Raw genomic sequence first — 27,316 nt, forward strand, 5'->3', positions numbered from 1 at the left:
TAAAACCTACAACCAAGATTACTCTACCCAGCAAGGATCTCATTCAGATTCGATGGAGAAATCAAAAGCTTTACAGACAAGCAAAAGCTAAGAGAACTCAGCACCACCAAACCAGCTTTACAACAAATGCTAAAGAAACTTCTCTAGGTAGGAAACACAAGAGAAGAAAAAGACCCACAAAAACAAACCCAAAATAATTAAGAAATGGCAATAGGAACATACATATCGATAATAACCTTGAATGTAAACGGATTAAATGCCCCAACCAAAAGACACAGACTGGCTGAATGGATACAAAAATAAGACCCATATATATGCTGTCTACAAGAGACCCACTTCAGACCTAGGGACACATACAGACTGAAAGTGAAGGGATGGAAAAAGATATTCCATGCAAATGAAAATCAAAAGAAAGCTGGAGGGGCTTCTCTGGTGGTGCAGTGGTTGAGAGTCCTGCTGCCGATGCAGGAGACACGGGTTCATGCCCCAGTCCGGGAAGATCCCATATGCAGCAGAGCGGCTGGGCCTGTGAGCCATGGCCACTGAGCCTGCGCGTCTGGAGCCTGTGCTCCACAACAGGAGAGGCCACAACAGTGAGAGGCCCGTGTACCGCAAAAAAAAAAAAAAAATGCTGGAGTAGCAATACTCGTATCAGATAAAATAGACTTTAAAATAAAGGCTATTAAAAAAGATAAGGAGGGACACTACATAATGATCAAAGGATCAATCCAAGAAGATACAGCAATTATAAATGATTACACACCCAACACAGGAGCACAATACATAAGGCAAATGCTAACAACCATGAAAGGAGAGATCAACAACCATGAAAGGAGAGATCAACATTAACACAATAACAATAGAGGACTTTAACACGCCATTTACACCAATGTACAGATCATTCAAACAGAAAATAAATATGGAAACACAACCTTTAAATGACACAATAGATCAGATAGATTTAATTGATATTTATAGAACATTCCACCCCAAAGTGGCAGAATACACCTTCTTCTCAAGTGCACACAGAACATTATCCAGGACAGATCACATCTTGGGTCACAAATCAAGCCTTGGGAAACTGAAATCGTATCAAGCATCTTTTCTGACCACAACGCTATGAGATTGGAAATCAATTATAGGGAAAAAAAAGTGTAAAAAAACCACACATACATGCAGGCTAAACAGTGTGCTACTAAATAAACAAGAGATCACTGAAGAAATCAAAGAAGAAATAAAAAAATACATAGAAACAAATGATAATGAAAACACAACAACCCAAAACCTATGGGACACAGCAAAAGCAGTTCTAAGAGGGAAGTTTACAGCAAGTCAATCTCACCTCAAGAAACAAGAAAAATCTCAAATAAACTATCTAATCCTACACTTAAAACAACTAGAGAAAGAAGAACAAGAAAACACAAAGTCAGTAGAAGGAAACAAATCATAAAGATCAGAGCAGAAATAAATGAAACAGAAATGAAGAAAACAATAGCAAAGATCAATAAAAGCTGGTTCTTTGAGACGATAAAACTGATAAACCCTTAGCCAGACTCATCAAGAAAAAAAGGGAGAGGATGCAAATCAATAAAATTAGAAATGAAAAAAAGGAGAAATCGCAACTGCAGAAATACAAAGGATTATAAGAGACTACTACAAACAACTATATGCCAATGAAATGGACAACCACGAAGAAATGGACAAATTCTTGGAAAGGTGCAGTTTTCCAAGATTGAACCAGGAAGAATTAGAAAATATAAACAGACCTATAACAAGTAATGAAATTGAAACCGTAATTAAAAATCTTCCAACAAACAAAAGTCCAGGACCAGATGGCTTCACATGCGAATTCTATCAAACATTTAGAGAAGAGCTAACACCAGCCCTTCTCAAACCTTTCCAAAAAATCGCAGAGGGAGAAACACTCCCAAATTGATACTACAAAGCCACTATCACCCTGATACCAAATCCAGACAAAGATATCACAAAAAAAGAAAATTAAAGACCAATATCACTGATGAACATAGATGCAAAAATCCTGAACAAAATACTAGCAAACAGAATCCAACAGCACATTAAAAGAAACATACACCATGATCAAGTGGGATTTATCCCAGGGATGCAAGGATTCTTCAATGTATGCAAATCAATGTGATATACCATCTTAATAAATTAAGGGAAAAAAAAACATATGATCATCTCAATAGATGAAGAAAAAGCTTTTGACAAAATTCAACACCCATTTATGATAAAAACTCTCCAGAAAATGGGCACAGAGGGAACCTATTTCAACGTAATAAAAGCCATATATAACAAACTCACAGCAAGCATCATACTAAATGGTGAAAAACTGAAAGCTTTTCCACTAAGATCAGGAACAGGACAAGGATGTCCACTCTCGCCACTCTTATTCAACATAGTTTAGGAAGTCCCAGCCACAGCCATCAGAAAAGAAAAAGAAATAAAATACAACTTGGAAAAGAAGTAAAACTGTCACTGCTTGCCATGACATGACACTATACATAGAAAATCCTAAAGATGCCACGAGAAAACTACTAGAACTAATCAGTGAATTTGATAAGGTTGCAGGATACAAAATTAATGCACAGAAATCTCTGGCATTCCTGTACACAAACAATGAAAAATCAGAAAGAGAAATTAAGGAAACACTCCTATTTACCACTGCAACAAAAAGAATAAAATACCTAGGAATAAACCTGCCTAAGGAGGCGAAAGACTTGTACTCAGAAAACTATAAAACCCTGATGAAAGAAATCAAAGATGACATAAACAGATGGCAAAATATACAATGTTCTTGGACTGGAAGAATCAACATTGTGATACTACCCCAAAGCAATCTACAGATTCAATGCAATCCCTATCAAACTACCACTGGCATTCTTCACAGAATTAGGACAAAAAATTTTACAGTTCGTATGGAAACACAAAAGACCGCAAATAGCCAAAGCAATCTTGAGAAAGAAAAACAGAATTGGAGGAATCAGGCTCCCTGACTTCAAACTACACCACAAAGCTACAGTAATCAAGACAGTATGGTACTGGCACAAAAACAGAAATACAGATCAATGGTACAGGATAGAATGCCCAGAGATAAACCCGCACACATATGGGCACCTAATTTATGACAAAGGAGGCAAGAATATACAGTGGAGAAAAGATAGCCTCTTCAATAAGTGGTGCTGGGAAAACTGGACAGCTATATGTAAAAGAATGAAATTAGAACACCACCTAACACCATACACAAAAATAAACTCCAAATGGATTAAAGACTTAAATTTAAGACCAGACACTATAAAACTGTTAGAGGAAAACATAGGAAAAACACTCTTTGACATAAACCACAGCAACATCCTTTTTGACCCACCTCCTAGAGTAACAGGAACAAAAACAAAAATAAACAAATGGGACTTAATAAAACTTAAAAGCTTTTGCACAGCAAAGGAAACCATAAAAAAGACAACCCTCAGAATAGGAGAAAATATTTGCAAATGAAACAACAGACAAAGGATTAATCTCCAAAATATACAAACAGCTCATGAAACTCAATATCAAAAAAACACACAATCCAGTTTAAAAATGGGCAGAAGACCTAAGTAGACATTTCACCAAAGAAGACATACAGATGGCCAAGAGGCACATGAAAAGATGCTCAACATCACTAACTATTAGAGAAATGCAAATCAAAACTACAATGAGGTGTCACCTCACACCGGTCAGAATGGCCATTATCAAAAAATCTAGAAACAATAAATGCTGGAATGGGTGTGGTGAAAAGGGAACCCTCCTGCAGTGTTGGTGGGAATGTAAATTAATACAGCCACTATGGAGAACAGTATGGCGGTTCCTTAAAAAACTAAAAATAGAGCTACCATATGACCCAGTAATCCCACTACTGGGCATATACCCTGGAAAACCATAATTCAAAAAGAGACATGTACCACAATGCTCATTGCAGCACTGTTTATAATAGCCAGGACATGGAACCAACCTATATGTCCATCAAAAGATGACTGGATAAAGAAGATGTGGCACATACATACAATGGAATATTACTCAGCCATAAAAAAAAACAAAACTGAGTTATTTGTAGTGAGGTGGATGGACCTAGAGTCTGTCATACAGAGTGAAGTAAGTCAGAAAGAGAAAAACAAATACTGTATGCTAACGCCTATATATGGAATCTAAAAAAAAAAAAAAATGGTACCGATGAGCCGAGTTGCAGGGCAGGAATAAAGAGGGAGACATAGAGAATGGACTTGAGGACTTGGGGTGGGAGGGGGAAGCTGGGGCCAAGTAAGAGTAGCATCGGCATATATGCACTACCGAATGTAAAATAGTTGGCTGGTGGGAAGCAGCAGCTTGGTGTTTTGCGATGAACTAGAGGGGTGGGACAGGGAGGGTGGGAGGGAGGCTCAAGAGGGAGGGGATATGGGGACATGTGTATGTATATGGCTGATTCGCTTTGTTGTGCAACTGAAACTAACACAGTATTGAGAAGCAATTATACTCCAATAAAGATCTATTAAAAATAAAAAACGAATACACGCATATATTAAGTTCTATCTTATACAGGCTTGGTTCGTGGTGCCCCAAAACAATTACAATAGTAACATCAAAGATCACTTAACACAGATCACCATAACAAATATTACAGTAATAATGAAAAAGTCTGAAATATTTCGAGAATTACCAAATGTGACAAAGAGACACAAAGTGAGCAAATGCTATTGTAAAAATGGCACCGAGAGACTTGTTGGACACAAGGTAAAAACGCAATAAAGTGAAGAGCAATAAAGCAAAGCTCAATAAAACAAGGTTATGTCCGTATGTGTAGATAATCTATTCCTAAAATAGACGGGCAACCAACAAAATCTGTAATTCTCATGCGTACAACAGCCCAAAGTTGGTCTTGCTTTCATTCAGAATGCAATTTAAGTTTAATGAGTTTATTATCGTTCTTTTTAAGTATAAGCACTCTGCTTTCCAATAGATTAAAGGGGTGGGCTCTTTTACCCACGAGAATAGTTAAGTTCTTCTGTAGGGAAGGGGGCCTGAATTTGGAGAAGAACCTTCCTCTGGTTCTAATTCTACAAAAGCAATGCAAACTTTGGCAAGTCATTTAACATCTCTGAACACGACTGCCAACTGCAAACTAGGGTTTGTACCTGACCTGCTATAAGCAATAAAAAATATAATTTGAGCAATACCTTTATCATTAACATTACTAAATAAAGTGAGGTAAAAGGGCAACAACATGGGTAAGAGAAATACATCAAAGTTCAAAAGTAAGACTATACTCTGGAATTAATAAGAAACATGTCATGGAATACAGTATATCTCTAGAAGTATTCACAAGAAAGTGATAACTATATGGTTGTGTCTGGGGAAAGGAACTGGACAGCTGAGGAAAGGGGACATATTGTTTAACATAATCTTTTTGTATCTTCTGAAAATGATTCCACGTAAATGTATTATGTATTTAAAAATAATGGATAAGATTGGCTGTCATTTTAAAAAAAAGGATGCAATCCCAGGAATTATCTTTTAATGTCTAAAGGAGAATTCCGGCAACATCTTAAATCTCACCAGTGTCTGAGGTTTAATCCAACCAATTATGTTAAAGAGGGTAGTAGCTGATGTTTCTTGAGCAATTATATCTCACCAGCCTCTACAGTACCCACTATACAAGCATTTTCAGACAATTGGTATGCATAGTTCTATAGGAGTACCAGAGAACCTGAACGTTCTAGGTGGGAATGCCTAGAACCCAGTACAAGCACTTGCAGACATTCAGTACTGGTCGGGTAGTTGTTTGCTGTACAAACTCCAAAGAGTTTTATGCAGCATATGGTTCACTGCCTCATAGCTGAAGAATACAGATGCACTCTAAATGCTCTACTAAAGCCTACCACAAAAACTGTGCATTTTAACTACAAACTGAAGCACTGCAGGAGAAAGGTAAATTACTTACTAATTAATGCCCAACAAATTACCCTAACTCAAAAAATAAGTCTCTCAGCTTGTGTCCTGGGCAGTTTCTATATTTTTCTTAATTACGGTATTTTTATACTTCATGTTTAAAAACACAGTTTTAAATTAACATACACACATTATTGCCTCCCTTAGAAGAAAAAGAAAGAAAAGGAGGGAGGGCGGGAGAGAAAAGGAGGAGAAAAGAATGCATGAGTTATATCTATAAATAGAAGTAAGTGTGACATAATATAAAGATCATGGAATTCTGGGTCTGAAGGCTTGAATTCAAGTTCTAGCTCCACTACCTGCTCACACACACATCCTTCAACATAGTTAATCACTACTATTATAATAAGGTGTGGAGAAAGTGGTTTTGGTCTGCCCTGCTATAAAGGAAAATAATGCCATACCAGCACCATCACTACCACAAATTCAAAACTAAACTCACCTACATCCTCTGAAATTTTATTTCCTCCTGTGTTCCTTCTATGAATGACATTCTTATATCCTTGTTGCCCGGGCCCAAAGTCGAGTCACGTGCATCTCACCTCCCCTTTAACCTCACATACACTAAGGCTGCCAAGTTCAATTCATCCTATGTCTACCCTATCTCCTACATCCATCCTCGCTTCTTTGCTCCCACTGCCACTATCCTAGTTCAGGCCTTTCCCCTCTAGTTTGTTTTGGAGAACAATCTCCTAATTGGCTCCCCACTTCTAGTCTCTTCCCAGTTTAATTCTATTCTACACCCCTCATCCTGGAGCATGCCACTCCCTAACAAAACCTTTGAGGGGCTCTTTTCTGTCTTCACACTCTAGCATTCAGCAAGGATGCTTTCCAGCAGCCACCCCCCCACTCTTCCATTGTGAAGCAGCCCTGTAGTTTTCATCCCAAACTGGTCTCTAAACAGTCAGTTTAACCCCATTTTCCTTGGCCACACTAATAGTTCAAGGATGGCCTTAGGGAAGTGTGACCTAAAGTGGACTGGTCATAGCAAAGACCCAGAATGGGGAGTGGAGGAGGAAAAGTTAAATCCCCTCTAGTGAAGATGTGATATGCAAATGTGAAGCCAAATGGGGACAGACGGAGCATAAAGAACTGCAGTGAGCCGGGGCGAGAGCTCTGTTTAAACTATACCTGATCACCTCCACCCAAAAAAACTGTTATGTGAACCAGCCAAATTCCTTCACTTCTTAGGTTCTGTTTGACCTATAGTCACAAGCATTCTGATAGAAAAGTCTTCTAAAAGCTAGATACAACTCATTTCCACTCCATGAAATGCTTAAAGGAGGCTAGTCTGTATACCTCTTTTAAGTGTGTAAGCTATACATTCAGTTCTAGAAACAAACAGTGGGAGCAGAGATCTGGGCATAAATAAACACCCTCTTCCCCACGTTTTGCCCCTCTACTTTCTTTTGTCAATGTGCTAATATTCTCAAAAAATTTTTTTAAAGAACCACTGCTAGTCTCAGAGTTTGGAGCAACTAAAATTCACCTCAATTCAGCCCTCCTAAAAAAAACAACTAAACAGAAACAAAAATGCAAATAATACTCTCCAGATAAGAACTAACAGTCCTCTCTCCCTCCTCCCCTCCCTCTCCCTCCCTCTCCCTCTCTCTCTGTCCTTAAAAAAATTTCTTTTGGAGGAAGCATTTTGCCTCATTTACTCAAAATTTTTAGAATGCATGGTCATTACTAACAAAATTCATATTCATGGTAGGAAATTGACAGGTTTAAAGAAAATGAGAGGAGCACATCTGTCCTTGTAAAGTTTTTCCAATTACAATGACAAACATGCCTTCTTTGGTATCTTAAGGTCTCTGGTTGGTTGGTTAAACACATTAAACATATGACTAAGTGTCTTTTAGGAGGAAAGTAATTTACAGAAAGGATCTAAAAGAACCAACAGCCAAAACATTGTAAGACAATCAAAAAGTTGTCCCTGTTCTTATTATTCTGCTACATGAAAAGGGAAACTGCAGGCCCTGCTCTCTGAATTCTCTGAGGCCAGTGCCAGCACTGCTCCTGAAATGTTTACACAGCCCCCACGTGGGAGACAGGAAGGGAGCTGTGAGGGACAAGTGTCAGGTCTGCTGCTGCTTCTGGACTCAGCAACCTGAGGGGAGACAACCAGATTTTCCATCAGAGGTCTCTAATGCCATCGAAACGTATTTCCAATCTGCTATGTGACTATGAATAAATTGGATTCCCAGTAAGACAGAGATCAAGAGTTTATCTCATTTGTCACTGAACTGCCTCTTTTGCTTACCAGCTTCTCTTTCCTCTGTCTTCCTATCTCATTTGTCCACCAGTGCTTTCCTCTTTCTTTTCCATAATCAAAAACATTTTTAATATATTATTTTAGTGTTAAACTCCTGAGATTCAAAGCTACTCTTTCTTTTTCCATTTCATTTTAATTACTGATCTTACAGAGGATTTTGGTTTTTAAAAAATTCTGTTGTAAGTACTAAGGATTTAATTTTATCTCTCAAAGTAAACACCTGAGGTAGACAACACCATATTATTTATTCACATTCACTCCTTCAACCAACAATTCTTCACAGAGATCATCACAACTGTCTTACTAAATCAATGGCAATGACTTGGAAAAAAGAAAATCTTATTGTGTTTCTCAGATTATTGCTCAGCTCATTTAACCACAACACCTCAGTAAAATGGTCACTCTGGCTTCTAACTAGTGACCAGAAATCAGAACTTCTTTTCTTAATTTAAATTCCACCCCTTTGGGATAACAGATACTTGTGTTTTCTTAATACAATCCTCTATTCTTCAGCTTTTGAATTGAGGATATATTATTTTTATAATTTAAAAGCCACATACTTTTTTTAAAAGCACTTATTGTCTTTTATTATTTCAAGCCAATTATTTTACCTATCCTCACTTCTGGTAGGACATTCCGTAGCAGCAAAGTGCCATGTAAACAAAAGTCCAAAAGCTTCATTATTATAAAGGCTTCGGACAGTGTGTAAAACACACATTCCTCAGAAAGTCCTACTAAAATGTCCAAAACAGAGCAAATGCGTAGTTTTCTGGATAAACTTGAAGATAGTATGCAAAACAATAATAAAATACATAGACAATCCACAAACCTTTATTTGTGACACTAATTTTAGCCTCTTTCCAAAAACAAAACAAAACATTAACTACAAACAAGTAGCAAAACTAAATGCGTTCATCTCCTTTTGTCTGTCCCTAATTTTCTTCCTACTCACTTTTTGTCTAAAAAGTGCTTATTGTAAGATAAGCAGGTTAAAGTATTGATTCTCTCTGAAAATATTCAATTTGTGGCTCTTGCATAACACCCTATGAATACAGATTTTTAACTCTCATACCTAAACACACAACGATGGGGAGCAAACAGTTGGGTTTCTCTTGGGTTCCCTTATCCTGGAAAGCTCGAATTTTAAGTCTCTCCCTAAATAAACACCTACACTTTGTGACACTTTTCTCCAAAGAAAACAACATATGTAGTCATACACACAGTCACAAAACTTCAGAGTTCCTATTAGAAAATATATAGATATTTTGGACAGAAAAAAAACCAGACTTTTTAAAGAAAAAATATTTACAAAAGTCATGCCCACAATTAAATCTGAATGTTCTCCTCAATTCTAAGAACACCTTTTAAGGAAGCTTAAAGCTTTATGTTTCTGTGTAAGGAAACCTGGGTCGACTGGTGAAAAGCTCAAAGGCCCATAATCTCACACAAAGCAGCAGGGTCAAAAGGCAGAGGTCAGGGAACAGGGGAACAGGGTGCAAAATAGTTCCCACACTTGAGAGGAGGCTGTTATCTCATTATCTAATGATAAAGACATTCAAAAACTGTTCAGTCATGTTCACTAAAATAATACAACCATTTCCTTTAAGTCCCAAAGCAAATCTGAATTTTATGAAAGAATTCCTTATTTTTAAGAGCAAGGGATTTAAGAAGTTACTTCTTTCCCCTATACCGAAAAAAACACCAATCTCTCACACACACACACCCATGCTTCAGCTGCCCCTCAAAGACTGACTTTCAGATAAAAGCTGTCACCTGATCTATTCAACAGGGTTCACTGGGGCACGAAAATAACTACTAAATATGCATACATGTCAACAGACATTTCACAGCAAGGCCTCTGCCCTCTAATGATTCAAGAAATATGTCTACTTCTTGGCCTTATGGCCACATTCAGAAAAAGCTACATTTTTACTCCTAGTTAGAGAAGATTTCATCCCAGGGAAGAGTGAACATGATTCTGTTAAACTTTTAGCAGGTGTGACATTTGTACAGAAGACCCTGTAATGGCTCCTCTAGCACAATTACGTGGGCACTCCAGAATCTAGGGCATTTGTCTGGATTATCTCTGTACCATTTCTCGCACGCTAACCACAAAATCTGTGCTCCATGTAGAAGAGACGGTAAGAGATAGATCAATGAGATCAGGAAAAGACGATTTTGGAATAACAGGTGTGGTTTTAAGTTTTTGTCTTCCATCCTCTATACACGCACACTTTAACTCTCTCTCCACCGGCCCCTTCCACCAGGGACAAGATGGTTTACAAGTGCTTCACAGTAAATGAGGCCTGTCAGTCCTTCACTGTGAGGAATACATAAGATTTTACATTCGAGCCCACAAGGCTTTCATGTATTTATTTAAAATAAAATTGTCTCTCTTCTCTCTCTCTCTCTTACTCCTCTTCCTCCTCCTCTTTCTCTTTCTCTGCTATGTGAGGACACAACAAGAAAGCAACCATCTGCAAGCCAAGAAGAGAGCTCTCACCAGAGCCCAACCATGCTGACACCTTGACCCCAGACTTCCAGCCCCTAGAACTTACGCGGGCCTCTCACTGTCGTGGCCTCTCCCGCTGCAGAGCACAGGCTCCGGACACACAGGCTCAGCGGCCATGGCTCACGGGCCCAGCAGCTCCGCGGCAGGTGGGACCCTCCCGGACCGGGGCACATACCTGCGTCCCCTGCATCGGCAGGCGGACTATCAACCGCTGCGACACCAGGGAAGCCCTGAATGTGGATCTTGATGTTTGAATGTTTTAACCTTGCACGATGTCTATACTAACAATGTATGGGTTGTTTGATAAATAAATATTTTTTTAAAAATTATAAAATAAAATTGTAACCAGGGCTGCCAATGGAAAAATAAGCACTGCCAGACAGGAGTGAGAACAACTAAACAAAATAACCTATTTTAGCATAAACACCTCAATGGTACCAATGCTTATGGTTTAATAAACTGAAATCACAGTCATTGTTCTCATGAACAATGGCACAAAGCAAAAGCTCATTTTCCTGGAGCTGAGCCAGAATATTTTGAAATTTGGACAAAAGTTCACTAAGAAAAAGAACACACTTGAGACTGGAGATGGGGAAACATTTTTAAACAATTTGTTATCTTGTTACCCCAGCCACTTAAGTTTCCTTAAAAGTTAGGGTTAAACTTAAAGTGAAGAAAACTAACCTGGAAAGTAAAACAAAACACTGTGGTCCTAGAAGTGAATCATCCATAAGCTTTAAACCTATTAAGCAGTCCTAAATTCCTACTGCCCAAACTATTCTTATTAAAGTCTCATTCTCATGGAATTCCAGTTGACATGCTGGTACTGATTCTTATGACAGGGAGGACTTCCATGTCAGGGAATTGTATGAGAGTACGGGATGCTCACTTCCCCCAAAACAATTCACATTTCATCTGCCTACAGGGAAACAATCTCTCCTTGTTATTTTAGTCCTAGGAGGAAACAAAATGATATAAATTTAATATATAGAAAGAATATTGTTGATCTAGCAGATTGTCCCTGTTTTCCCAAAGGACTATGAGGGAAGGAAAAGGAAGGAAAATGAAGGGATACTAGAAACAGAAAGTATGGAACCTGAATAGCTGTGGGAAATAAGAAAATCCTCCCTGGACTTCCCTGGTGGCACAGTGGTTAAGAGTCCACATTCCAACGCAGGGGACACGGGTTCAATCCCTGGCCTGGGAAGATCCCACATGCTGCGGAGCAACTAAGCCTGTGCGCCACAACTACTGAGCCCGTGTGCCTAGAGCCCGTGCTCCAACAAGAGAAGCCACCGCAATGAGAAGTCTGCATACCACAACAAAGAGTAGCCCCTGTTTGCCACAACTAGAGAAAGCCCACGTGCAGCAACGAAGACCCAACATAGCCATAAATTCATTCATTCATTCATTCATTCATGCATTCATTCATTCATGTATTCATTAAAAACAATTAAATTAGAAACTGCTCCCTGGGAAATCCCTGGTGATCCAGTGGTTAGGACCTGGGGCTTTCACTGCTGGGGCCCAGGTTCAATCTCTGGTCAGGGAACAAAGACCCCACGAGCCACAGCATGGCCCAAAAAACAAACAAACCTCCTCCCTGTTTGTGCTGGGGATGAAGGTAACTGGAGGATTCATGAGACCTCAATTTCTTCACTATGAGATGTTAATGAGAGTGAAAATTTCTGCCAAAAAATTATTTTCCCTTCTCCACGATGTTATAGAAAAAAGAACCAAAAGAGCAGGTTGTGGTTTTAAGAGGACTAAGATGAAAATAAGGGTGATCTTTGAAGAAGGGATTAGGGGGAAAAAAAAAAGTACAAAAGCCTGGTCTATGAGCAAACTTGTGCCATGCTGACTACTGGAAACTTAATTTAGATATCACTTCTACATGAATGTTTCCTCAAACTATAGAATAATTTTCTGTGTTAAGTAACAGGGGGAGTGTGTTGTACTAGAAAAGAGGGAGACAGGGAAGGCAAGAAAACACGATCTTCAAAGCAGAAACCTGGATTCTCTAGGCCAGGGGAGGAGACAATTATGCAAAACAGGTGGATTTACATCACAAGGCCTCTGGGATATAGAAAACAAACTATTTAAAATATCTTTAAACGGGGTTTCACAGTTTAAAACCTAGAGGTCTACAAGCTGTATCTAAGGATTCAGACTACTAGTCCACAGCAGGGTTGAACTTTAAAAATTCTACAACTCTAAAATTATAATTCTACCTCATATTTTTATTGTATTCTATAGTTTAAAAGCTCTTTGCAAATCACTGTCATATTTTATAATTGAGAAAAGTATCTAGAAACAATCTAGATCAGTGTTAAGGGTTGAAAAACATACTCTCATGTGTGTCCTTGGACGATGAACAAATTTTAAAAAAAATATACAGGGAAGGGAAGCAAATAGACTACTTTTGCAGTGGTATTCCTAAGAGAACATAAATATATGAAAACTATTCACAGCTCATCAATAACTAGCTTGGCAGTAGCATTAACAAGATAGATCTCCCATCATGTATGGGGCTATTCACAATTGCCGGTATGGTGCATGTAATGCCACCTCTTTCTCTTCCACTCAATAAAAGCACATAGGAATGTAAGTGAGAGTGACATCCTTAGAGGGAAGACCTTGAATTCATCCCACTTATTTAAAAATACATACCATTTACAACCTCAGTGTTTCAACTATTAGTAATAATTACTTGTGACCCAACTCACTACTGCCAGGCACGGTAATATGTCACCACCCAGCAGCTGAGGACAGCTGGTCCAGAGGACTTGGAGGGGCAGCAGGGCACAGTGGCAGAGGGTCACCGGGATGCAATTCCAGCTTTGGCCTTTATTGTCTCTGTGACTTTGGGCAACAACTCACCAAACCTCAGCCTCCTCGCCTGTAAAGTGATGATAGTAATACCTTCGAGTTATCGTGAGGGTTAAAGACAATGTTTATAAACCAACCACAGTTCATGGCCCAACAAATGTTAACTATTTTCACAGCTTCATCGTATAAAGGTGATTTCCTGGGACTACTTCTGACTTAATAGTGCTAGCACGTATCTTTGAAAGTCATTTAAAGAAAGCGTTATTTCAAAATTAACTTTCTGTACCAGTGATGTATACAAGTTTCATACATTTTATATATATGAAATATATATTTTATTTATATACATTATATATATATGTATAACTTGTATACATTTTATACAAGTTAAAAGGCATTAACTTAAGAAATCCATTAATTAAAATAGTCACAATATTTAATTTAGAATAAAGTTAGTAAAAATCATGGATTCTTGGGAAAGGTGCAGGAATGAAGGGGAAAGCAACTGTTTCATGCTCTTCTAGGCTCATGAAGTGCTGTCTCAGCAGTGCATAAAATAATTCCATTTTTATTCCCAGAATTCTCAGTTCTTACCCTCCTCACACTAAGACAGATATCCTTGCATTCTGTCTGAAAAGTAATGTAGAAGACAGCCTCATACTGAAAATTTTTGGAATCTCTAGCTAAGAGGTTGTTAAATGGTGCCATCTTAAAAAGTCAAGCCTTAGGCAGAACAGAACATTATACAAGGTACGGTAAAGACAGAGTATAAATGGAAAAAAAATACAAAGGATTAAACTTTATAGAAGAGAACTGTCCTGGCTGACCAGGCCCAAAACTGATGTGGATGCCTACGAAGAAGGAAACTGAATGCAATTTCCTAAGGTATTCCTCTAAAGACACAACTGAAGCTACCAGTGCTCGTTTGTACAGACACTTTCTGAAATTTCATAAACACTACCCACCATTTATGTGCTTATCACTTGGCACTAGTTCATAAATAAGTAAGACATGTTGTTTGCTTAAAAAAAAAATCAAAGCATTGCTGGTATCTGCATGCTTGCTTGCACAAAACTAGTGTTTAAAAAAAAGTTTATTACTTTTATTTATCTATTTATCATAGCTTATTTCAAGAGGGAAGGATTAGGCTAATAAATATTATAGACATAAGAAATTTTAGTAGCTTTCCACAAAGCTGACATACACCTTTTAAAAAATTAATCATTCATCCACTCTCTTGTTTTTTTTAATCAATTTCAAGCTTCCCATTTAAAAAAAAAAACTCTAGTCCATTTTAGAGGTTAAAAAACCCACAAATAAACCAAATATACTAACATTTATTGTTGGTAACAAAAGGAAAAGTTCTATATTTGTCCATCTCAAGTTATCTCTTTCATTTATTCAAACAATCTGAGTCCCTATAATGGGCCAGGCACTATTTTAGTCAAAGGGTATACAATACTAAACAAGAGGGACAAGGTCCTGTCCTCTAGGAGCTGACAATCTAATGGGGAAGATTGACATTAAAAAGTAAAAGCAGGGGGGCCTCCCTGGTGGCGTGGTGGTTGAGAGTCCGCCTGCCGATGCAGGGGGCACGGGTTCGTGCCCCGGTCCGGGAAGATCCCACATGCCACGGAGTGGCTAGGCCCATGAGCCATGGCCGCTGAGCCTGCGCATCCAGAGCCTGTGCTCCGCAACGGGAGAGGCCACAACAGTGAGAGGCCCGCGTACCGCAAAAAAAAAAAAAAAGTAAAAGCAGGGCTTCCCTGGTGGCACAGTGGTTGAGAATCCACCTGCCAATGCAGGGGACATGAGTTCGAGCCCTGGTCTGGGAAGATCCCACATGCCGAGGAGCAACTAAGCCCATGCGCCACAACTACTGAGCCTGTGCTCTAGAGCCCGTGAGCCACAACTACTGAAGCCCATGCGCCTAGAGCCCGTGCTCCACAACAACAAGAGAAGCCACTGCAATGAGAAGCCCATGCACTGCAATGAAGAGTAGCCCCCGCTCGCCACAACTAGAGAAAGCCCACATGCAGCAACAAAGACCCAATGCAGCCAAAAATAAACAAACAAACAAACAAATAAATAAAAAGTAAAAGTAAAAGCAAGCAAATGCATTCACAATATATTGTCCGGTACTAATAAGTGCTGTGGTAATAAGTGTGAGGGAAATACAGCAGAGCAACTGCAGGGTGGGGCAGGCAGGGAGAGGAAGGATACTATTTTATACAGGATGGTCTTGGAAGGCCGCTCTGAGGAGGTAACACTTGTGCAAAGACCTGAACGAGGAGAAGAAGCCACTCTTGCAAAGATGTAGGGCTGCACTGCCCAAAGGCTGGCCACTGCCCACATGTGGCTACTAAACACTTGAAATGTGGCTAGTCCAAATTGAGATGTGCTGAAAGCATAAAATACACACTGCATTTTGAAGATTTAGTAAGAAAAAAAGAATGTAAAATATCTCATGAATAATTTTCATATTGATTATATGTTGAAATAATCTCCTAGACATATAAATAAAATTAATATCACCTGTCTCTTTTTACCTTTCTAAATGTGGCTACTAGAAAATTTAAAACTACAAACGTGTCTCACATTATATTTACAATGGACAATGCTGGTCTAGGGGAAGAGGATCTAGTGAAAGAACAGAAGATGAACAGGCCATGAGATAAGAAGCTTGCTGGGACTTCCCTGGTGGTGCAGTGGTTAAGAATCTGCCTGTCAATGCAGGCGACATGGGTTCAAGCCCTGGTCCGGGAAGATCCCACATGCCGCGGAGCAACTAAGCCCATGCGCCACAACTACTGAGCCTGCGCTCTAGAGCCCACGAGGCACAACTACTGAGCCTATACTCTAGAGGCCGTGCTCCGCAACAAGAGAAGCCAGTGAGAAGCCCACGCACCACAACCAAAAGTAGCTCCCGCTTGCCTCAACTAGAGAAAGCCCACATGCAGCAACGAAGACCCAACACAGACAAAATAAATAAATAAAATACATAAGTTAAAATTAAAAAAAAAAAAAGAAGAAGCTTGCTGTGTTTAAGAACCTGCAAGAAAACCAATGTAGCAGGAAAAAGCAATCCAATCTGAGAAGGCTGGAAAGTCAGGCAGAAAGCAGATCATGAACAGCTTTGCCAACCAGGGTGAACAGACTGAATATTTGTGTCCCCCCCCGCCACAATCCCTATGTTGAAATTTAACCCCCAATGTGATGAATACCATTGGAGGTAGGTCCTTTGGGATGTGCTTAGGTCATAAGGGTAGAACCTTCATGAATGGGATTCATACATATTCTTGTAAGTGATATATCAGACAGCAACCTCACCCCTTTCATATAAGACAGCCATCTATGAACCAGGAAGTGGGCTCTCACTAGACACCCGATCTGCCGGCACCTTCATCTCAGACTTCCCAACCTCCAGAACTGTGAGAAATAAATTCCTGTTGTTTATAAGCCACCCAGGATATGGTATTCTGTTATAGCAGCCTGAACAAACAAAGATACCATTAAACAATTTGAATACAAAGGAATCTATTGAAGAATTTTAAGTGGAAAAAATTATTCTAAGATCCCACTGGCTATTTTGTGGAGAACTGGCAGTATCATCCATAATGCTAAAATACAGACTTCTAGAGATTATATAATACGGTCATTTCAAACAGGGGTCTCCGGGTTTCTAAGAGTCCATGCAGGTAACAACTGAGAGCCCATGAACTGATACTAATATTTCAAAAAGCTTATTAAAAATTGCACCTTTCCTGTAAAGGGCACTACATAGACTAACTTATTTTTTTCCATTCCTTGTGGATAAAATTATAATTACTCCATCAGTCCTCATGTGAAATATGGGGTATATTCAGTCTTCATGTTCTATGTCATTTAGGATTAATCTTTTAAAAAACCGATATACTTAGTTTTTCATTCAAAAATAATTTCAGGCCCATAGAAGACAGGAGTGGTAAGTTCAGAAATCAATCATCTCACTTAACCCCTTCGAGACAGATAAAAACACTTGAGACCAGTCCCACCCATCAGGAAACTTGCACAAGCCTCTTAGATAGCCTCATCCACCAGAGGGCAGACAGCAGAAGCAAGAAGATCTACAATCCTTCAGCCTGTGGAACAAAAACCACATTCACAGAAAGACAGACAAGATGAAAAGGCAGAGGGCTATGTACCAGATGAAGGAACAAGATAAAACCCCAGAAAAACAGCGAAATGAAGTGGAGATACGCAACCTTCCAGAAAAAGAATTCAGAATAATGATAGTGAAGATGATCCAGGACCTCGGCAAAAGAATGGAGGCAAAGATCAAGAAGATGCAAGAAATGTTTAACAAAGATCTAGAAGAATTAAAGAACAAACAAACAGAGATGAACAATACAATAACTGAAATGAAAACTACACTAGAAGGAATCAATAGCAGAATAACTGAGGCAGAAGAACGGATAAGTGACCTGGAAGACAGAATGGTGGAATTCACTGCTGCAGAACAGAATAAAGAAAAAAGAATGAGAAGAAATGAAGACAGCCTAAGAGACCTCTGGGACAACATTAAATGCAACAACATTCGCGTTATAGGGTCCAAGAAGGAGAAGAGAGAGAGAAAGGACCCAAGGAAATATTTAAAGAGATTATAGTTGAAAACATCCCTAACATGGGAAAGGAAAGAGCCACCCAAGTCCAGGAATCACAGCAAGTCCCATACAGGATAAACCCAAGGAGAAACACGCCGAGACACATAGTAATCAAATTGGCAAAAATTAAAGACTGGGATTGACATGTATACACTGATGTGTATAGAATGGATGACTAATAAGAACCTGCTGTATAAAAAAAATAAATAAAATTAAATTAAAAAAAAACAAAAAAACACTTGAGGCCCACAGCTGTCCTATGTAACAGGCCCACGATGGGACTCTCAGCTTCTGACTGTGCATCCAGCTTTAACAACTGTACTGACAGCCACGCAAGCCATGGTTTCACAAGCAACCAACATTCCTCTTAAAAACTATAAACTTACCTAAGGACAAGTAAGTTATGCTAAGAAAAGATAGGTAAAAAACCCAGTAAGAAGAATGAAAAGGTTTAAAATTTTTTTGAAAGTGGTATTTTTATTTATGCAGTAAATGCCTTATACTTATATAATATCTTATCTTTATAAATATTCATTAATAAAAACAAAAGTAGTGCTCACTTAGGCAGCACATATACTAAAATTGGAACAATACAGAGAAGATTAGCATGGCCCCTGAGCAAGGAGGACACGCAAAGTCGTGAAGCGTTCCATATTTTTGTACAGCAGAAACTAACACAACATTGTAAAGCAATTATACTCCAATAACGATATTTTAAAAATTTAATACCACAAAAAAAGAACAAAAGTAAATCAAATATATATTTTTTTCTTTTTTTTTTTTAAATAAATGAATGATAGAATGCATGCAGTGCCACCTTTAAGAAGAGACAAGCCAAGTCAGGTCTTAAAGGTCATAAAGACCAGTCTTCTCCCTCTTAATATCTTTCCTCTACAGAGGAGTTAAAAGATAATCTCATTTGATTATAAGGTTATCCATGAAGAGTACTGGTAGATTTTATAATCTGTGTGATACAGTATATGTTACTAAGGAGGCAGCAAATGTAGTGGTATGAGCATGGATGGATCATGTCAGATTTTAATCCAGGTTTCTCACTTCTTATATGAAGTTAGGTAAAGTACTTAAATTCTCTAGCCTCAGTTTCCTCATCTGGAAAATAGAGAAAACAGTGCCACTTCCTAAGGTTGTTGTCAGGATTAAATGAGGTAATAATCATGAAGTATTATGCCAGTGCTTGGCATGTGGAAAGTACTAAATAAATGTTAGTTATTTTATTATTGCTATTTCATTGTAGATTCTTTCAGAACAGTGACTGTCACCTATATACTCCTCAACCTGGCACACTGTAAGCATTTAACACTGAAATAATTAGGGGCTTCCCAGGTGGCACAGTGGTTGAGAATCTGCCTGCCAATGCAGGGGACACAGGTTCAATCCCTGGTCCGGGAAGATCCCACATGCCATGGAGCAACTAAGCCCGTGCGCCACAACTATTGAGCCTGTGTGCCGCAACTACTGAAGCCCACACACCTAGAGTCCGTGCTCCACAAAGAGAGAAGCCACCGCAATGAGAAGCCCGCGCACCACAACGAAGAGTAGCCCCCGCTCACCACAACCAGAGAAAGCCCACGCGCAGGAACGAAGGCCCAACGCAGCCGAAAATAAATAAAGTAAATAAATTTATTTTAAAAAATTGAATAATTAATCCAAAGCATAATAGTAGTTATGGCTTTACCAAAAACAAAATTTAGGTCATTATTAATCAAAACTGTTAAGGATCTGGACATATAGTATTTGCTTCCTAAAAGTACTATTTTTTTAAATTGAAGTATAGTTGACTAAAGTACCTTATGTAGGAACTACCTCTACCCTCTAACAAATTATAGAAGAAGACAATGTTTCCTTCCATATGGAGTTCCATGGAAATTATGACTAACTTCTATTACTCCAAGAGTGTCTGTGACCAGAAGTGGAAATGCAAAAAGGATATACTCAGGAATTTCAGAACAGTCTGTCTCAACTCCTTAGCAGTGGATATTATGTACTTGCCCTCCTCCAGCCTTCTTTTTCTCTTCCCGTCCCTTTTCTTTCCCTTTCTCTTACTATTTTCTCCTCCTCCAAAGACACTTATGCCCCTCCCTCCTCCCCTCTCCCTATCCATCTCGTCTTCTCTGGTCTTCTGAGCTCCCTATGCTGGAAGGTCCTGCATTAACCAATGCAGCAGGTGCCTGAGCCCTAGGGTTACCACAGGGACTTAGCTGCTCTCATTGTTGGGCCAATTTCACCATGAAGAGTTTTATTTCCAGTGGATTTTTTAAACTTTTTTTTTTTTTTTTTAATATTTATTTATTTGGCTGCGCCGGGTCTTAGTTGCAGCACACGGGACCTTTTAGTTGCAGCATGTGGGCTCTTAGTTGTGGCATGTGGGATCTGGTTCCCTGACCAGGGATAGAACCCGGGCCCCCTGCATTGGGAGTGCGTAGTCTTAACCACTGGACCACGAGGGAAGTCCCTCCCAGTGGATTTTTTTTTTTTGCGGTACGCGGGCCTCTCACTGTTGAGGCCTCTCCCGTTGCGGAGCACAGGCTCCGGATGCGCAGGCCCAGCGGCCACGGCCCACGGGCCGAGCCGCTCCGCGGCATATGGGATCTTCCTGGACCGGGGCACGAACCCGTGTCCCCTGCATCGGCAGGTGGACTCCCAACCACTGCGCCACCAGGGAAGCCCCTTCCCAGTGGATTTTTAAAATCAAGTTATCACTATGCCACAGCAACCAGATCTTGAATCTTCTTTGGCCCCATTAGAATGGAACTTGATCCTTGTATTATTCCTTCCCCAACCTCCCAGTTACCAGGTCAGACCTTCCAAACTCCCAAACATAATCTATTGTGGGCCAGGGATGTCAACAAGGCTAACAATTGAGGCACCACCAATGTAGTCAGATGAAGGAAGCTCCTACCCCACCCATGCCCGTACACCCAGCAGCAGTTTTTAAAAGACTTTAGCACAGTCTTGACTATTGACATTCAGTCTGGATTAAGAGCAATCCTGAAATGCTTGCTGAACTTGAGTCAACCTCATCTTTTTTCTGAGCTTAAATAACTATGGAGCTTTGTGTATTAGAACAAACAGGCTTGGGAATTCCGTGGCAGTCCAGTGGTTAGGACTCACTCAGTGCTCTCACTGCCGAGACCCCAGATTGCATCCCTGGTCAGGGAATTAAGATCCCACAAGCCACGAGACAAGGCAAAAAAAACCCCCAAAAAAACAGGCTTTAGTCTGGTGCCTGCGCTGGTCAAATGTGATCTCTAATACCTTAAACTCTCAGCCTTTGTTTCTTCGCTCTAAATGATGTCTAAGGTCCTTTCCAGCACTACTGTGCCATGATACTGTCAGTCTCAACTAAATTTTGTATTTGAATTTAGACCATGGTCTCCACTGCCTCTAAGCTCTTCTGGAAACCAGAGCCAAGACGCCAAGGCTAAAAATAAACAGCTGGAGGCACCAAGGAAGATCTCTAAACAAAGGTCTGTGGCAGTGCTCACCCATCAGACTTCCATATCTATCAGCAGTACTGAATCCAAACTACCATGGGAAAGCTTTAAGAATATTCTGGTCACCACACAATTGTAGACTCATGTGTAAGTCTTATTAAACACTATGTACTATGTATAAGGTACTATGAAAGAGAGAGGCAAAGGCCTTTCCTTCTTGGGGGTTCGCATATTTATGTTACTTAAATAAAGGTCTAATTACATCCTTCATTTTTCTTTTTTTTTGTTTGTTTCTTGTTTTTAAATTTATTTATTTATTTGTTTATTTTTGGCTGCGTTGGGTCTTTGTTGCTGTGCACGGGCTTTCTCTAGTTGTGGCGAGCAGGGGCTACTCCTCGTTGCAGCGCGCAGGCTTCTCATTACGGTGGCTTCTCTTTTTGCCGAGCAGGGCTCTAGGCACACAGGCTTTAGTAGTTGTGGCTCGTGGGCTCTAGAGCACAGGCTCAGTAGTTGTGGCGCACGGGCTTAGTTGCTCCGCAGCATGTGGGATCTTCCCGGACCAGGACTCAAACCCGTGTCCCCTGCACTGGCAGGTGGATTCTTAACCACTGCACCACCAGGGAAGCCCCACCTCCTTCATTTTCCCATTGCCTGAAAGATCTGTGCTGTAAATCAAGCCACATAAACTCCTACAGCTAGGTCTTAGAGGAAATGAGAGACATAAGAGAAAATTCCAAAACGACACCTGCTCCCCTTCACATCAACTAATTCCAGTGTCTTCTGTTTACAGCCCCTTTATTCTTTATGCAATAAAGAATCGGTGTGAAACTTTTTCTTTTCTTTAACATTAAGGGAAATTTAAACATTTCTTCTTTAACATTTAAGGGACAATTTTGTTTACGGATAAAGTACATCTTGAAAACATACAGTGAGTAGGAGAAGCACAACAGCTAAGACGTGGTAGCGAAAGGACAATAGGCAATACTGCTGTATCAGTATACATAGAGAGAAACACATCGTAAAATTTCTAGGTCTTCCATTTTAAAGTATTTTAAATTTATATATATTTAAATTATCTTCTGCTATTAAAAGACCTATTTGAGATGAAAGAAGTCTTTTCCATTGTTGGTAAAGCAGCGCCTTACTGGAGGAGTGTCTAGGTCTCATTTCTCATAAAGTCTCAGTCTATTTAATTGTTACTTCATCATATGGTTTGTGTCCTTCATTTGATAACAATGTCCCACCACCTGCACAGTGTGAGTTCTAGAAATATGCATATGTTAAGAAAAAGTCTATAAAGCAATTGGTAGAATTTACGTTTAATAGAAGTCAATTAAGATCTTCTACAGGCAGGGTGACAACTTGCTGAGAAACAGTGTGATAAAAATGGATCAGTTCCAGAAAAGTAAAATAGAAACTTAACTATCATTAACTTTGAAATTAATGCAGCAAAACAGAAACAACCTTCTGACTAATTTGCCTAACTCACTGGCCTTGTTTCCTGATCCTTAAATGTACCTCTGTGGAAACAGTTAAGAAGATGGTTAGCTGGAACATGATACTACATTCTCTTGTTTCCTCTCATCTCACTGGTCACATTTCTTTTTTCTTTTTTTTTTTTTCTTCCGGGACCGGGGCATGAACTTGTGTCCCCTGCATCGACAGGCGGACTCTCAACCACTGCGCCACCAGGGAAGCCCCTCACTGGTCACATTTCTTAACCTCCTTGGTTGTTTTCCCCTCATCCTTCTCACCTCTGAATGTTGGAATGTCTCCAGGACTCAATCCTCTTTTCTATCTACACCCACTCCCTGGGTGATGTCACCCAATTTCATGGCTTTCGATTCATATCTAAAAATAAATTCAGACCCCTGAAAGATGTCTTGCCTACTTGGTATCTCCATTTGAATGTCTAACGGGCACCTCAAACTTAACATGTCCAAAGCTAAACTAATCTTCTCCAGCCAGCTTCTCCATAAGTCTATCAATTTTAGTAAATAAAGGTGCTTATAATTGTTTAGGCAGAAAATCCTGGAGTCATCTCTGATCACTTTCTTTGAATATGAATACCATACTCAATTCATCAGCAAGTCCTGCTGACTCTCCCTTCAAAATATATCCAGCTTCTAACCACTTCATGGCTACTGCCCTGGTCCAAGCCACCAACAACTCTCACCTCAAACAGTGAAAAAGAGCCTCCTAACTGGTCTACCTCTGATATACTCTAGTCAACATGGCAGCCACAGCCATCTTTTCAGAAGGTACATCAGACCTCATTACACTGCTCAAAACCTAGTGAGATGGTTTTCCATCTCAGAGTAGAAGTCTTGTCTATGAGGCCCTACAGAATCTCCCCTACCCCTTCTCAATGACCATATCTACTATTCTCCCTCTCACTCAGTATCAACCACATTGGCCTCCTTGCTGTTACCTACAAAACTAGGCACTCTTCCACCTCAGGTCTTTGCACATGCTGTTTCCTCTGCCTACAATGCTGTTCCCTGAGACAATCCACATGGCTTGCTTCCTCACCTCCTTTAGGGTTCTGTTCAAATATCACCTTATCAGTGAGGCCTTCCCTAACCATCTTATTTAAAATCATTACGACCCCACAAGTCTCACCATTCTGCTGGCACTGCCCTACCATCATTTCCCTGCTTTATTTTCCCTCATAGCACTTATTAACCTCTGACAAACTATATATTTTTATTATTTCGTCATGCTAAAATGTAAGTTCTATCATGGCAGGAATTTTTTGACTGCTTTGATTACAGCTGAGCCCAGGGCCTAGAACACAATCTACACTTAAAGGCTTTCAAAACTATTTGCTGAATGAACAAATGAAAATATTATCAGACAAAATTGTAACCTCAAAACACCAAGTATTATGAGGGGCAGAAATTCCAAACAACACCCACACTCACCCATAGTATTGCAAAAGGAGAAGCCAGTATGTGCCTTAAAAAAAAGCATTAAAAGTTTTTTTTACTGTTTAATTTTGTTAAAGCCATTTGCACTTATGCCTAAAGAGTCCCAGGCCACACTTACAGGTGTTGTTTTAGCTTTACTAGGCATACAGACTTGATGAAGAAAATAATACAGGCTTTTCCCAGTCATCAGTTGCCACTGACAGAAGGTCTCCAAGTGCCTCAGTGCCACAAATGCTTAGGGAGATGTTTAGGGGAAAAGGGATTCTAGAAACATAAAATATTCCCTTCACCAATCCCAAAAGAGGAATCTCTCCAAATCCCTCTGCAAACATTTTTTTCTAACTCCATAACCCTTAACAAAGCCATTCTTAATATGTACATGAAATCTTAATTGAAGAAACAACATGAATATATAATTACACATAGAGAAAACCTGGTACTCCTCTCTCTTTTCAAAAAATAAAATTAAGTAAAACTAGACATAGTTTTTGTTGAAAATGTTTTGCTATGAAACTGACTTAAGATATTCACTTAGGTAAGAGGTCACTTGGGTATTGTATCTTAAGGCTAAACAGTCTTGTTTACTATTGTTTATTATTTAATACATTCTTCCCAGTCCGCCCCTCCAAAAAGGAAAAGAAAAGAAAAATACACACTGGTGCAATCAAGAATGCTATGTCCAAAAGAAGCTGTTCTGAAAGGCTATGACCTAAGTGTTTAACACTGACACAGATAAAGTTGAAGCGGTAGATGTCACTTATCTCACCCATTTAAAAAAATAAAATCCAGAGTCAGATCCCAAGAAGGCAAGCAGAAAGAAACAGGCATGAAAAATGAAATCAGCCTTTTCTCCCCGGCCTCCTCCCGACACTGTGCACTCACCCCCGGCCCCTCCACCACCATCCTTTAACAGCTCCCCTTCCCAGCGTCGGTTCCCCAGCTCAGCCCTGCACTGCGCCACCAAATGAGTCAAGAGGACGGGCCAATGCCCCTCCAGGAAAAACCCAGGCGGCAACACTCGGTGCACCCAACTGAGGGGAAATATCCAACTACTTAAACTCGGAACAGTATAAGCGGTGTCAACAAAGCGTCGTGCCGGGACCCGAGCGTTCAAAGATCGTCGTCAGCTCCGGTGACACTGCCAAACCGACAGGATTCCAAAAGGTGACTCGACGGTCATCGCAGAACCCGAGGCGTGAGGCGGCGCAGACCGGGAACAGTCAGGGATGAAGTACAACCAGCCTCCCGCCCGGTGCTCGCCCCACGGGCCACCGCCGCCTGGGTGGGCGCGAACCCTGCGGCCTCCAACTCCCCTCCCGGAGGGGGCCGGGGCGCCGCGTCACGTGCCGAGGCTGAAACTTCGCAGCCGGGGCCGAGGGTGGAGGGTAGGGGGCGGGAGCCGCAGGAGCACAGCGAGGCCTGGAGTTAATGCGCCCGGTGACTCACCGGCTGCCTCCGCGGGCAGCTGCGGGCGAGGGGGCCGGCGCGCCGGGCTGGGGCCGTGCCCTCGGGGCCGACCCCGACACTGCCCCCGCACCCGTTATTCCTAACCCCGCGCCCGCCAGGCAAAAGCCCCCGGCGGGCGCCCGCGGGCTCAGCAGCGCACCCTGCACGCGGAATAAATAACAATGTCATTAATCGCCGCCCGAGAGCCCGGCCGGCCAGAGAGCGGGCGCCGCCGGGAGCTGACTTTGTCTGGAGCCCGCACGCCGCCTCCCGAGCGTCCCCGCAGCACCCCCCGCGTCCCTGAGGGGACCCCCGCGCCACCGCAGCCCGGCCTTACCCGCCAGCTCGTCGGGCTCCAGGCCGCTGTCCGCGTCGATCCCGCACAGCACGAAGTAGTGCGCGAAACGGCAGGCGGCCGGGGAGGAGCCCGAGCCCGGGCCGGGCGCCGCGCCGCTCCCGCTCATCCCGGCTGCGCTGCTCCTGCCGCCGCCGCCGCCGCCGCCGCCGCCCGAGAGGGCTCGCTGCCGAGACTGCCGCTCGGGCTTTGGTCTCCGCGCGCCCGCCCTAGGGCGACCCGGGCGCGCCCATGGCCGCGCAGCCGCCGCTCGTCACCGCAGCTTCGCTCCTCGCTCAGCGCCGGGGAAGGGGCCGCGAGCTCGCGCGCAGTCGGTCCGGATCCCTGTGCGGGGTGGGGGAGGGGCGCGCGGGAGGGGAGTGTCGCCGTGAGAGGCCCGCGCCGCCGCAGCTGCACTCGCGAGCTGGGAGCCACGGCGTCTGGCGCCCGCGGGTCAGCTGAGCCGGCGCTCGGGCTGTGGGAGCGCGGGGGCGCGGAGGACCGGCGCGTGGGGCGGGGGCGCGGAGATGAGGGCGCGCTCGCGAGGGGCGGGAGCGCGCGTTTCGGCCGTGTGTGTGCGCGCGCGTCCAGCGGGCTCGGAGGGAGAGCCCAGGGCTGGCGGGATTCGTGCCCGCCCGCCGACCGGGGCTGCGGCGCGGGGGCGACCCCACACACGCGGCTCCTGGCCTACTCCTGCCCGCAAGAGGCAAAGTCGCAGAGCAGGATATGCCTTCTAAACGGGATGCTACCTATCCAGATTTTTTTTTTAAAGAAATGCAGCTTTGGGAAAGGTTAACGGCGCTCTGAAATCATTTCCCACAACGATCTGGACCATCAACATGTTTTAAACTGTGACAAGTGCAGATGCCAATCTCATTTTAAGATCCTAGTC

At 41.5% G+C, this 27,316-nt stretch overlaps 1 protein-coding gene across 5 annotated transcripts in view; it reads right to left on the minus strand.

Moving 5' to 3' along the window:
• The window catches only part of DENND5B (DENN domain containing 5B), a 210,393-nt gene extending 183,516 nt beyond the window's left edge, over positions 1 to 26,877 (minus strand). For all 5 annotated transcript variants that reach the window (XM_081247880.1, XM_081247879.1, XM_081247883.1 and 2 more), the window contains exon 1: positions 26,428 to 26,877. In XM_081247880.1, coding sequence (XP_081104006.1) covers positions 26,428 to 26,554 — 127 coding nt within the window. In that variant the 5' untranslated portion in view covers positions 26,555 to 26,877. The remainder of the gene's footprint in view (positions 1 to 26,427) is intronic.
• Positions 26,878 to 27,316: the final 439 nt, after the last annotated feature.

Source organism: Mesoplodon bidens, assembly GCF_964165515.1.
Source record: "Mesoplodon bidens genome assembly, chromosome: 11".
In the NCBI taxonomy this organism is placed as follows: Eukaryota; Metazoa; Chordata; class Mammalia; order Artiodactyla; family Ziphiidae; genus Mesoplodon; species Mesoplodon bidens.